Consider the following 13,860-nt stretch of genomic DNA (forward strand, 5'->3'; position numbering starts at 1 on the left):
GGCCTGCGGGCGGCTCAGGGACCGGGACTCTTATTTTGAAGGACGGCCCCCTTCGCCACCCCCGTGATTTGCACGCTGACCCAATGGCAAGCCCTTGGCCGGCTCTGGGCTTGTTATCAATTACATGTTGTTCCTGCAGCCGCTGTGTCCCCGGGAGGATAAACAGCAGGCCTGGCCGGGCCAGGGGAGGGGGCGGAGTCCGGCGGCCAGCCGGGGACTGTGCCCGGAACAGCGTGTCCCCTCCCCCTGCACGCAGCCTGCGCCTCTGGCTGCCCCACGTGCTGCTGTGTTTTAGGGGCCGAGCCAGATCCAGCCCTAGAGTGTCCTCTCTTTAATGCCGGTGCCCTGGGCCATCCCAGAGCCCTTTCTGGGTTCTCAGTGCCTGGGTGCCTCCCCCTTGAGACGTTCAGCCCAGCATTAAGACTCTGTTGCCTGACCTGGGCCACCCACTCCTAGTCTCCGCCCCTACTTCCCCCGCCCCCCCACCTTCCATTCACTCATTCAGCAAATTTTGCTGGGTCCTGTTTTAGACTCTGGGATACAGCATTGGAGTGAACAGTCAGGACAGCTGATATTCTGATGGGAAGGTAGACAGAGAGCAAAGTTCACAAACACATTACCAAGATAGTTTCCCACAGTGAAACCTGCAGGAAAGAGCATAATATAGGGTGATGTAACAGGGTGGGCCTGGAGGCCCCCACAGGGGTGACTTCTGAGCCGAGATCTAACTAAGCAGCTCCCACCTGCAGTGCTGGAGGAAGAGCCAGGGCAGTGGCCCCCGGCTGAGGCTGAAGTGAGGTGAGCATACCTGGACTAGGAGAGGGGCAGTTGGTGATGAGGTCTGCAGAGAGTCTCGAGGGCCCAGGTACTGGGCTGCTGCGAGGAGATAGGGCCACCTGTCCTTGGGAAGCCATTGGAGGGTGTTTCCTTCCAGCCCCCCTACTGTACTTTTTAGACCACTTTATCTGTCAATATCTGTTTATATCTTTAAAAGCTAAGGCCTCCTTTAACCACAATACGATCATCACAGTTAAAAATATTAACAGTAATTACTTAATATGGGATGGCCAGGTAGTGATCACATTTCAGGGGAGGGCTCTAAGGCCTGCTCTGGGTCCCAGGAGAGCTGGAGGCCCCTGATTCCTTAACATCGCAGTAGAAGGGCAGAGGCCGCACGTTTGCCGTGCCTGCAGGCTGACACCAATGGCTGGCACTGGCTGAGTGCTGCCAGTGTGCCAGACTGTGAGGGGAGTTCTCACAACACCTGAGGAACCAGGCACTGTTGGAAGCACCTCCATCTCACAGACTGAGACAGACACAGAAAGCCTGTGCACCTGCCCGAGGTCACCCGGCAGACAAGTTGCAGACTCAGGAATGGAGCCCATGCTTGGAGGGTGGGAAAGGGTTGGGGGAGGCCCAGGGTGGAGTGTGGGCCCTGCTCAGCCTTGTGCCCTTCATAGTGTCTGGCACTTTCATTCCTTCCCAGCACCTGATTTGGTGAATAGGTGCATTTTAAAACACATTCCAGGTTTAAATCCTTAGGTGAGTGTTTAAACCAAAAAGCCAAATGTCTTCCTAGTAAAACTGGCCTGGGGTACAGACCTTGTCTTAGTTTCCTGGAGTTCCATGAAGCTTCCTGGATAAGTTGGGAACTGAGGTCAAAGGTCCTGGGGTCCCTGAGCAGGAAGAGACTTAGAGATCTTTGAAGCATGGAACAGATGAGGAAACTGAGGTTTGGGAGGGGAAGCAAGGACTTGCTCAAGGTCGTAGCTGATGATGGTATTGGTCATTGGGCAGTGCAGAGTGCCAGGTCCTGAAGGGGTCCTGGAGACAGAGGGGCTGGGTGTAGAGGTGATGCTGGGCAGCAGAGAACCTCTGACTTTGGTGCAGAGCATTCCCCTTCCCCAAGCTTGATAAACACCCAGCCCGCCCTGGTCACTGAGCAGGGACAAAGGTTCACAGAGGTGGCCCTGTCACAGCTGGACACTGTTGACTCTCCTTGGACACCAGACCTAGCATGTTCTTTGGCTTCAGAGGATGCAGCTTTCCCTTCTCTCTGTCAAGGTTCTCTGAGCCCCTCCTGGGCACCAGGGGCCAGTCCAGGCATTGGGGACGCAGCAGAGACATGGAGTGCACTGTCTCAGGGGGAGACAGGCATTAGCTGAGCTTCCCAAGGTGGTGAGTGTCCCAGATGGAGAGAGCAGTGGCAGACAGTGCAGGGGACTCCATTTCCTTACTGGCCAGGATGGGCTGGGGGGCGGTGGTTATCTCCTTTCCCACTAGATGGGTGCGAAGTCCAAGGCAGTTATGCACATGCAGGTGCTCTGGGACCCCAGTGGTTGGCTTCCACGCCATGGATTAACACCAGAGGGGCAGGGCCTTGGCCACCAGGATGCTAAAGTGTCAGGGTGCAGGCGAGAGGGTTGTGTTCAAGCCTGTGCCACTCACAGGGCAGTCAAGGCTCAGCGGGGTTTGAGGACTGGAGAGTGGAGGAGGTTTTCCCCTTTAGGTGGGGAAACAGCCATGCGGGCAGGCACTTCTTGGTCTTTGACTGTTTTGCCTGCATGCTACACTTGCCCAGTTAAAATGCAGGTGGCCTAGTTAAATTTGAATCTCAGGTGAAATAATTTTTAAATATAAGTGTGTCCTATCCAATATTGGGAACATACTTAAAAGTAGTTTATTTTTTAAATCTGAAATTCGAATTTAACTGTCGGCTTGTATTTTTATTTGCGTAATCTGGCAACCCTCTGGAAGCCTCAGCAACATGAGGGTCAGAGGGCAAATGGCTGTTCTACCCCCATTCTGTGACTCAACTGGCGTGACGCTGAGGTCAGGAGTCCTCAGATGTCCAGTGACTCCTATGATGTTGACGGTAGGCTGATTCGGGGTTTTGGCCCTCCTGGGGTCCAGAGAGCCTCCTTGCGCATGCCCTTCTGTCATACTCACCCATACTCAGTTGTTCACACACACATGTGCTATTTTCCAGGATAATTCTGGAAAATCTGTTTGAAACCAGAAGTGCCCCTGGTTGTGCAATGGGCTTGGAGAGGTCTCTTTTGCAAACAGGTGGTGCAATTTCAGAAAACACTCTTGCAGGCACAGCTCTCCGGGGGGATGGAAGCAGGATCCAGGCATTTGGCAATGGGAGGCTGTGGGCAGGCAGCTGAGGGTGGGGTCAGAGGCCCGAGAGGTGGCAGATGAGCACTGTCCTTCTGACCAGGCCTCCTGTGTTCCTTCCCTGCAGCTGCCACTGGCACGGCCAGGCCAGCATGGTGGACCACTTACTTCCAGTGGACGAGAACTTCTCGTCGCCAAAATGCCCAGTTGGGTATCTGGGTGATAGGCTGGTTGGCCGGCGGGCATATCACATGCTGCCCTCACCCGTCTCTGAAGATGACAGCGATGCCTCCAGCCCCTGCTCCTGTTCCAGTCCCGACTCTCAAGCCCTCTGCTCCTGCTATGGTGGAGGCCCGGGCACCGAGAGCCAGGACAGCATCTTGGACTTCCTACTGTCCCAGGCCACGCTGGGCAGTGGCGGGGACAGCGGCAGTAGCATTGGGGCCAGCAGTGGCCCCATGGTCTGGGGGCCCTGGCGAAGGGGAGCGACCCCTGTGAAGGGGGAGCATTTCTGCTTCCCCGAGTTTCCTTTGGGTGACCCTGATGACGTCCCACGGCCCTTCCAGCCTACACTGGAGGAGATTGAAGAGTTTCTGGAGGAGAACATGGAGCCGGGAGTCAAGGAGGTCCCCGAGGGGAACAGCAAGGACTTGGATGCCTGCAGCCAGCTCTCAGCTGGGCCACACAGGAGCCACCTCCATCCTGGGTCCAGCGGGAGAGAGCGCTGTTCTCCTCCACCAGGTGGTGCCAGTGCAGGAGGTGTCCAGGGCCCAGGTGGGGGCCCCACGCCCGATGGCCCCATCCCAGTGCTGCTGCAGATCCAGCCCGTGCCTGTGAAGCAGGAATCGGGCACGGGGCCTGCCTCCCCTGGGCAAGCCCCGGAGAATGTCAAGGTTGCCCAGCTCCTGGTCAACATCCAGGGGCAGACCTTCGCGCTCGTGCCCCAGGTGGTGCCCTCCTCCAACTTGAACCTGCCCTCCAAGTTTGTGCGCATTGCCCCTGTGCCCATCGCCGCCAAGCCTGTTGGATCAGGACCCCTGGGGCCTGGCCCTGCCGGTCTCCTCATGGGCCAGAAGTTCCCCAAGAACCCAGCCGCAGAACTCATCAAAATGCACAAATGTACTTTCCCCGGCTGCAGCAAGATGTACACCAAAAGCAGCCACCTCAAGGCCCACCTGCGCCGGCACACGGGTGAGAAGCCCTTCGCCTGCACCTGGCCAGGCTGCGGCTGGAGGTCAGTATAGCGGGTGACAGGCCTGGGCGGTAAGCACAGCCACTCATGTCTGCTTACTTGGGTGTGCAGCAGGGCAATTTTCCACCATTAACAGAAGGCGAATGAGGAAGGGGAGGGAGGGGCAGGGGAGTGCAGGCCCAGAGCTGGCACAGTTGCCTGGAGGCTTCCTTGGTCCTTCTGGTTCCTGAAGCCAGAAGCCAACTGGTCTCGAGTTTCCTGATGGCCAGGTAAGGCTTTGCTGGCCTGTGCTGCCTGCTGGGTCTCCCCATCCAGTCTGACAAGGGTGGGGATTGAGGGGCAGGCGAGGAAGGATGAGTGCGGTCTAGGGGCCAGGCAGCGGCTCCCTTTGGGCCCACAGCCCCACAGGGTAAGTACCACCATCCCAACTTACATCATAGGACACCAGGGCTCCGACTGGCCAGGCACTTTCCCAGGGTCACTCTGCTTTGTGAATGGAATTTGAACCCGGGGGTCGGATTTGAGAGGTCACATCCTGAAAATGCTGCTTCCTCAACCAGTGGGACTAGCTTCATTCACCGATGTCTCTAGACGTGTGGGCTGGGCCTAGCCCGTGCTTCCTCTCTGGGGACATGGAAGCGTGTTTGGGAGGCTGCAAAGGCCAACCGAGAGGGAGGCTAGGCCAGCTGGCAGTGCTGTCACAGGTGGCAGAACCCAGGCTGTCTGATCTGCATGGCAGTGGGGAAATCAGGCCCCAAATGATAACTGGCAGTGTCCCAACCATGGTTACCCAGCACCCTTCCCTGAGCACTGGGTGCTGCTCAACCTCCTTGACAACCCCCTTGGGAGGGGTATCCACCTTTTCCTGAAATGTAGGCTGCTTGCCAAGAGCTCATGTGCTCCGAGGTGCCAGAGCCAGCCCTCTGCATTTCCAGATGCTCATCCCAAAGGAATCTCTGTCCTGCCTTGGGGGCGCTGTATGCTGTTGGCACATTCCCCATCTTTGCTGCTGTGGCTGCTGCTGTGTGTGTGAGATGGGGCATGCTCATCTCTGTATCTCGGGATGTACACAGGCCTGGGCCTCGCCAGCGGGTGTGTGGCTGTGTGTATGTATGTCCACATGTGTATGCGTCTTGCTTTCTTTGTGTCTGTGCCGTGTGACCATGTGTGTTTGCACACATACATGTCTTAGGTGTTTGTGCACCATGTGTGACTGCCTGTGTGTGTGTGTTATGTGTGGGTGCAGCACCCAGGGAGCAGTTTGCAGCTTTTGTTTTCTTGACCATACTCTGGTTCTGAGAGCTCTTGAGAGTTGTCTGGGGCAGAGGTCCTGGCCAGTGAGGCTGAGGGAGCTGTGAGTGGAATGTATGTTGTGGCACTGGTGCCGCCTTTCCATTGAGTGCCAATCTGGCCAGAGAAGGGACTTTTCCTGAACAGTGTCTAGGTTTATGGAGGCCCCTCCTGAGTGAGGACCTCACTCTGTCCTGTCTCCCACCCCATTCAGACAGACCGGAGAGGCTTCTGCGAGAGCCCACCCTGGGGCCTCATAAGGTCTCCATCCTGGAGTCCCCACCTCTCTGAGCTTTGTACCTAGGCCTGCCAAGTGGGTGCAGGGCTGACAGGCTACTTGTGAGAGGACACAGCAGCAGTTACACTGTGTGGGAGGTCAGAGGAGCTGAGAGAAGGGCCAGGAGCACTCTTGATTGAAGCAGGAAACTTGTGTAGAGAAGGCGAGGGCATAGGAGTGTGGGGGCAGTGGTCTTGAGCCTACATCTGGGTCAGCCACCAACTTGCCATGTGCGTTTGGGGTGGTCCCCCTCCGAACCTCAGTTTCCTGTCTGCAGAGTGGAGGGCTAGCCCTTTGCAGCCCATGGCAGGCATGCAGGGCTCCGCAGTGGCCTTCTTGTTGTTTGTACATCACAAGGATACAAACTCATACAAGGCAGTTTCTCAGGAGGAACCCTGAAGGTATTCTCTCCAGCCCCCAAGAGGGCGGTGCCTATTGTGGAGGTGCCCCCTACTCCCAGGGGCCCTGCATGCACTCTCCTCTTGGTGGGGGCAGGCAGGGGCTGCAGAGAGGCAGGGAAGCCTCCCACCAAGCACCAGTCTGGACTCCCTAGTCAGGCTCAGCTTTCAGCACCGTCTCCTGGCCATAGTTGACCATTGGCAAGTGGCTCCTCTGGTCATGGTGAGGCTGGGTAGGGTGGTGGGGAGGGCAGGTGTGGTCCTCATCTGAGACCAGCCTTCTTCCTGGATATCTTAGAGCCAAAGAGCTGATAGGCCCCTCAGCCCAGAGTGTATCTTGGTGAGGCAGATCTTAGTTCTCTATACAGTGGCCTCAGGAGGTAATGAGGTACATGAGAGAGTGGGGACTTGTGGAGGGGATTCAGCTCTGACACATCTGAGCCCTGGCACTGGTCGTGCTGCCCAGGACCCACTTGGCAGGAGAAGGCGTGATGGTTGCCTGGCCCAGTGAGGTCACAGTGGCACTGCCCCCAGGAGCTGTCCCTGCTGCCAGCCATGCCCTGGGCTTCCTGAGGGTTCCTCCAGCTTCCCCCAGGGTCCCCTGGAGTGGGTCTGGTCCTCAGGGGGTAACTCGTGGCAGAGGCGCTGTTCAGCTGGGAGCTGAGGGCACCGGCCTCTAGGGACAGCTGCTTTTCTGAGGATGCGGGGAGTCCTCAGTTGGCTTTTAGGGATCTTGCCTTAGTTTCCTGGAGCTCCGTGAAGCTTGGGATCTGCCCTCTCTGCTTGTGTCTCTTAATATGGTGATAGTCTTCAACTGAGAGGGAACCCCTGCAGCTCCTTGCAGCAGTCAGGAGGGAGGATGGACCCCGCTTTGGGATAGCTGGGTCTGGACAGGACTGGAAGAGTAACGATGATGATGGTGAGATGGCATATTTACTGACCACTCACTGTATGCTGGGCACTAGTCTTAAGTTTCTCAGAGCTGGAATCCCTTCTATCCACTATTGTAACTTGCATACTTCCTGCCATGGGGAGCTCATTACCTTCTGAGGCCTTTAAGTGTACTTTGCTATGCTTCAGTTTCTATTCAAGCTTCTCATTCTGGCCCATAGACCCACACAATGTGCTCGCCTGTCTCTTCCCCTTACTGAGTAGGATCCAGCCACGCTGGCCTCCCCACTGTTGCTCAGGCTCCTGCTTCCACGTGGGCATCAGCCCTCTCTGTGCCCTCTCGAATGACCCCTGCCCTTGAGGCTGTAGTGACAGCTTAAGGTTTTCGCATTAGCTCATCAGGTCCTTGTAACTGCCTGGTAAAGTGTAGGCCCCAATCTTCATTTCACAGAGAGGGAAACTGAGGCACAGACTGCTCACATCACATGCCTGCAGGGACATAGCTAGTGAGTATGAATGTGGGTTGCGTGCCTAAGCCCAAGCAGAGCCCTGCTCTAGCTGCCCAGCAGTCCCAGCTGGTATCAGAGTCGCCGTGTGTGCCTCCACTCTCGTACTAAGAGGTCGGCCCAAAAGGCGTTATGCTTCTGGGCTATGGGAAAAGAGCTAACAACCACAATCGAGATAATAACCAGGGCCTCTAATGCATACCTGGCATTGCTCTGAGCAAAATTCACACATATTAATTTATGTAATTCTCAAAATTAGTTGGCATCAGCATATTGTCCCTGTTTCACAGAGGAGATAATTAAAGCACAGAAGAGTTAGGTAAATTCTCCAGTCAGACAGCCAGTAAGCCACAGAGCCAGGAGTTCAACTGAGGCTGTCTGCCCAGACTCAGAGACCTCCCTCTGCACCCCTGTGTTGGGTGCTAACTCTGGTATTGGGGACCTCCACCTCCATCTGCAGCTTAGCCTGGTCTTTGGGGTGGCAGCTCTGCACATTCACCTACTCCCCGTGTGGGAGCTCTCTACTCCCAGGCCTCGTCTCTTCTTCCTAGTGGCCCTGATGAATGGGATGCTCTTCCTGCCCCAGGCTGGCTCTGGCCTAGTACTGTGTCCTGTGCTCGGAGAACAAGCGACGGCCCCTCAGCCCCATTGTCCCTCTGTGTAATGGACAGTGCCCTCCCTCCACTGCTGAGGTCGGCACCTGCCCAGGTACTCAGCCTCCACTTCCTTCTGCTTTTGGTCCTGAAAGTATTCCCTGTCCCTTCTCTGGTGACATGATTTTGGCACCCTCAACAGGGCTGAGAGCAGGCTTTCCCTGTTCTGATCCAGCCATCTGGGAAGTACTGCTTGCCTGCCTTCCTAGAAGTTTCCTTGCCTCACTCTCAGACATAGGCATCCTTTGTTCCTTGCAGCAGAACGTCCTGTTCCAGAATGGCCAAGCCATTCCATACAGAAAGAATCCCTTCTGCTGCAGTGAATATGAATATGAATAACTGTCATCATCCTGCAGGGTGGGTACCTTTGTCATCCACAGTGGATGTGGGGTGGGGGGACAGAGAAGAGGAGTTGCAGGCTCCTCTTGAGTGTCAGAGCCAAGAGGTGGTAGGCACAGGATTCAAACCTAGGGGTCTGGCTCCCAGCCTGCTGTCATGACCCCTGTGTGATGAGGCTTTTTCTGACCTCCTTCCCTCTGTAGGCAGAGGCCCCCAGTATGGTTGGGCAGGTTTTGAACTGCACAACTCTAGGGAGCATCATTCCCATTGCAGTTTCTGAGACTGGACCATTTGTGGTGGTGTCTTTCTGGCAGATGAGGGTTAGTGTCTCAAGGAAGGGAAGCCTTCACATAGAAGTGCTGTATGCACCAGTCCTGACATTATAGCTGCTCTAGAGAGACACTGGACCCCTGTTTACCCTCTGCCCTACAGCTCAGTGCAAATCATGGTGCTGCACTGTCTGCAACAGGACCTCACCAGAAGCCAGGCCCAACACTCAACTCCATGCAGGTGATAAGAGCTCATGATTCTTGAATAATTGCCACGTGCTAAGCAGGTCTCTAAACTGTTACTGGTTGCCTTGTACAAACCTCACAGTCCTCAGGAATAGGTATTTTGTTCTCTCTGTGTCCGGGTAGAGAAACTGAGGCTCAGGGAGCTTGGTGACTTTTCTAGATTGCCTGGTTGGTAAGTGGCAGAGCTTACTGCCTACAAGGGCTGCATCTTACCCACCGGGTTCCCATGTCCCCCACTGTAGTCCCCAGGGCTCTCTGTTGGCTGCTGTTTGGAAGAATGTGGCATGCAGGGGTGAGGCAGGGGTCTTCTGAGGACTTGGTTCCCAGGGAAGGTCCTCTCAGGTGCCAGGACCCTGTGGCAGCAGGAAGGGAATTCAGGTGAGGACAGCATGTTGTCCAGCTTGGTTCTCTCATCAGCCTGTCCTTCCCAGGGTGTCACCATGACCAGAGAGCTATGTGGCCCCATGCCACCACCTGTGGTCTCTGAGATGAGTCTTGGAAGGTGGGCAGGAATGCCAAAGTCTTCACTGGATGAGTGAAGAAACTGAGGCCCAGAAAGGACCATTCAGGGCACCCAGTAGGGTGGGAACTGTCAAGGCAGGAACCTGAGACTCTGTCCCCTGGGCTGTGTGACGTGGCCTCTTTAAACCCTTGCCATGGTCTTGCCAGTCCAATGGGGCTGGCTCATCCTGGCTCCCTGGCCAGTGAGATGCTGGGTGACCCCAGGGCTGCAGTCTGGGAGGCGTGGCACTCTGTGTCTGCAGCCAGCTTTCTGCCTGCCCCTGCCCTGGGCCAGCTCCTCTGCTCAGAAGCTGTGTGCCCAGCTGCAGCTGGGGGCAGGTGTCCTGCCCATGAGCACAGGTGTCGACTTTGACTGCCAGGGCACATTTATCCCATTTCCTCACTGACACAGGGCCCTGTGACACATACCACCCAGCCAGGCCTGTGGAGGAGGCTGGCGGGCTCTGCTGACTGGGAGTTCAGGTCATCTGCCATCGCCAGGGCAGGGGGCTGTGTCAAGACCTTTGCTCCAGCCTCAAGGGCTCTGTCTTGTCAGTGACCCTGGATCAGGCCCTCAGCACCCCAAGCTTCAGTTTCCTCCTCTGACAGGCAGGGCAGTTGGGCTTCACCTAGTGTGGAGATGTGCTGAGAGCGCTGCCCTGTGCCTGGTGCCACCACCACTCTGTGATGTGGGTGGGAGTGCCTGTCTCCTCCTGCAGGCCCTCCTGCCACCCCCTGTGCCTTGTCCAGAGCATGTTCTGCTGGGTCCTTCTACTCCTCCACCCACAGGGTCAGGGCACCAGGGTATCACCAGCCCTTACCAATCGCTGGTTGGAAACTGCTGTTCGGGGCATCGCCTCTCGCTGGGTGGCCCTGGTCCACAAAGGGGTGTTGGGCCTGGTGTCCCTGTGTGTGTGTGTGTGTGTGCGTGAGTACATGGGGGCATGAATTTGTGCCTGTGTGTGCGTGTGTGCGCGCGTGAGTGTGTGGGGGCACATATTCATTTGTGTATGTTTGTGTGCCTGTATTTGTCCGTATGTGTGTGCACGCGTGCGCATGCTTTGGGACTGCTCCTTGACAGTGTCTGCCCCCCTGGGGCTGCTTGCTGTGCCCACTCTTGCATTGAAATGCACCTCCTTAGCACGTACCATATACCAGGTATTGGGCTGGTCACGGGAAGACCACAGGGAGCCAGACAGACATATCCTTTGTCATGGAGCTGACGGTCTAGTGGGACAGACTGACAGTCATCAAAAAGTTGAAGATAATTTAAAATCAAAACAACAACAAGAGTGAGGAGAGAGAGGTGTGTAATGCCACGGGAGCTTAGAATTGGATGCAGTCCTGGAGGGATTTCCTGAGGAAGTGACATTCGAACTGAGCTCTAAGGAATGGGTAGGAGAGAGCACAGAGGGGGAGGGAAGAACATTCTAGAAAGAGGGAATAGTATGTGCGAATGGCCTGTGGCAAGAAGGACCAAGGAAAAGTCAATGCAGGTGGAGCACAGAGCGGGATAGTGTGTCGTAGGAGGGGTCGGTGGGGTGGGAGGGTCCTGCTGCTAAGCCAGGGGTGGAGAGGGCCTCACATCCCTGAGATCGGTGGCAAGCAGTCCAGGCCCTCGATGCAGCCTGGGCTCTTGACTGTCACATGAATGCCTGCTCCCAGGCCAGCGGGGCCAAGAAAGGGAAATGTCGGGAGCCACCTGAACTCCCAGATGCACTTTGCAGGGTCAATCTTTATTTGGACCTGCCTTAGAGGGCCCAGCTTCCAGCACAGCTGGTTCCAGGAGTGGGTGGGCTCAAGTCTGAGGACCCCTCTCCCTGTGCTGCACAGGAAGTCTGCTTCCTCCTCCCAGGCCTCAGTTTCCCCTCCAGATGGGCTGTCCTATACCAGCCTTCACAAATGCCCCTGTGGAGTTCTGGTCCAGCGGGGTAGATGAGGCCAGGGTGGTGAGAGGCAGCCAGCATCAGGGCCTGAGCGACTGAGTGCACCTGTGGTCTCAGAGACTCCTGCACACTGGGTTGGCTGTGGGAGGAAAGCCCTGGCCCCTGGGAGCATTGGGGTCCTTTCCTGTTGGGAGCTTTTAAAACAGCTGCTCTGGCAGTTCCCAACAGAGAATGCCCACTGTGCCAGCATGAGCCTTTACTGTAGTTCTTTCCATCTTGGAGGGGTAGCAGGGGCAGCTTGGGACAGTGGCTCATGCCTTTAATCCCAGCACTTTGGGAAGCTGAAGTAGCCTTATCGCATGAGCCCAGGAGTTTGAGACCAGCCTGGGCAACATAGGGAGGCCTGGTCTCTAAAAAAAATACAAAAATTATCTGGGTGTGGTGGGCACACCCATAATCCTAGCTACTCTGGAGGCTGAGGAGGATTGATTGAACCCGGGAAGCTGCAGTGAGCCGTGATCGCGCCACTGCACTCCAGCCTGGGTGACTGAGCGAGACCCTATCTTAAAAAAAAAAAAATAATAATTGATATTTTGAGAACTGGTGTAGCCTTACCGACGCAGATGGGGAACCCTCTTCTAATTCTGTAGAGGCTGCAGGTCTGTGCAGCCACCCTTTGGGTGAGTGCCAGGTGCGCGCCTCGCATCCTCACATCTTTGTGGGGTCGGGGCAGGCAGGGCCAGGCCTCGCTGACCGCGCCATGTCCCGCAGGTTCTCGCGCTCTGACGAGCTGTCGCGGCACAGGCGCTCGCACTCGGGCGTGAAGCCGTACCAGTGTCCTGTGTGCGAGAAGAAGTTCGCGCGGAGCGACCACCTCTCCAAGCACATCAAGGTGCACCGCTTCCCGCGGAGCAGCCGCTCCGTGCGTTCCGTGAACTGAAAGCGCCCCGAACCTGTCCTTCACCCCAGATCCCCACCCCAGCCCCATTTTTTTAAGCAATAATTTATTTGCCTCCTCCAGAGGGACATGACAATGTTACCAGCCCACCTTCTAAAGCCTGGGAGGTGTGAACCCAGGGCCCGCCAACCGCTGCCTTTCTCGGGAGTACTTAGAGCCTCAAACCCGCGCCCCTGGGGGCTGGGCCCCCGGCGCCCGGGGCTGGAGGCAGGCCTTCGTGCCTTCGTGCCTTCGTGCCTTCCCGTGGTGGCCAGGCCTCTGCTGCAACCGCTGGTTGCAGGCAGAGTTTTGGGGACCTGGCCCTTCTCCCACTGGGCTCCCCCGACCTGGGCCAAGGCCAGAACTTTAGTGCTCGGTGAAGATGAAATGTGCAGTTTTGAAATGTTGGGTTCCCAGAGAGAGTCATGCTGGGGGAGAAGGAAGTAGGCCAGAAGTCCAGGGCTGCACTGTGGTGTGAGGGTGGCTTGGCTTTGTCTAAGATGCCTGCTCAGCATGATCACCAGAGGGTGTGGGCAGGGCCCTGGGGGTGGGTTGGGTGTCAGGACCGGGCCGCTGGGGCCTCAGGTGGGAGAGAAGTGAAAAGTGTCCCCCACTGGGGGGCTGGCAGTGCATGTGCTTGAGTTAAATGTGCAGGGCAGAAAGAGCCAGAAGCGCCTGTACCCAGGGGCTCATCCCCTCCTCTGGTTTCCCAGACAAATCCAGACACCAGCCTCTAGGGTGGCCTTGAGAGGAGAGGGCCAGGCTGTCCTGGGTGTGAGAGAACTAGATAGAGCCTCCCAACCCTGATTTAGAAATGCATTCCTTATTTTGTCTAGAAATTAATAAATGAACTAGCTTGTTTTGACAGGTTTATTTCACATCCTATGAATGTATGTAAATAAACTGTACATAGGTCCATCCACATAAAATATCTTTTAATAACATATCAACATTTGTGTAAATTTTAAATTTAAAAAAATCTATGAAGCTGGTGTACATATATTACAATTATGTATATTTTCTTTGGTCCTTCATAAAAATATATTTACTTTGCCAATAAAAAGAAAAAGAACTCACAACTTTTGGCATTCACGTGCTGTCTTCCTGTTTTGCCGGGATGTGGAGGTGATTCTGGGGCTGAGAATCACCTATGTCTCCACCTTCGCAGAGTTCAGGGGACGCTGTTTTGTATTTGGAGGGATAGAAAGGCCCCTTGGGGTCCAGCCCTGGTCCAGCGGTGTAGGGTTCCCACACATCTCAGCTCCAAGCCAGTTGCCGAGATTCTGCTCATCTCAGCTCCCTGACCTGGAGCTCTGTAAACCCAAATCCAGCCCACATTCCGGCAGCACCTGTGG

General features: G+C 55.9%; 1 protein-coding gene across 1 annotated transcript; it reads left to right on the top strand.

Moving 5' to 3' along the window:
• Nucleotides 1-1,906: 1,906 nt before the first annotated feature.
• On the top strand, nt 1,907-13,584 carry KLF15 (Kruppel-like factor 15). The gene is made up of 3 exons (XM_011950755.1): nt 1,907-2,178; nt 3,248-4,354; nt 12,340-13,584. The coding sequence occupies exons 2-3, from the start codon at nt 3,273-3,275 to the stop codon at nt 12,506-12,508; spliced, it is 1,251 nt and encodes a 416-aa protein (XP_011806145.1). The 5' UTR covers nt 1,907-2,178; nt 3,248-3,272; the 3' UTR covers nt 12,509-13,584.
• Nucleotides 13,585-13,860: the final 276 nt, after the last annotated feature.

Source organism: Colobus angolensis, unplaced genomic scaffold, assembly GCF_000951035.1.
Source record: "Colobus angolensis palliatus isolate OR3802 unplaced genomic scaffold, Cang.pa_1.0 Scaffold31, whole genome shotgun sequence".
Lineage (NCBI taxonomy): Eukaryota > Metazoa > Chordata > Mammalia > Primates > Cercopithecidae > Colobus > Colobus angolensis.

Excerpts from the sequence above, each read along its gene's own strand:
- KLF15 (XM_011950755.1), top strand. The coding sequence starts at position 3,273 with ATGGTGGACCACTTACTTCCAGTGGACGAGAACTTCTCGTCGCCAAAA. Across the intron at positions 4,355-12,339 it reads TGGCCAGGCTGCGGCTGGAG|GTTCTCGCGCTCTGACGAGC; the intron begins GTCAGTATAGCG and ends CATGTCCCGCAG.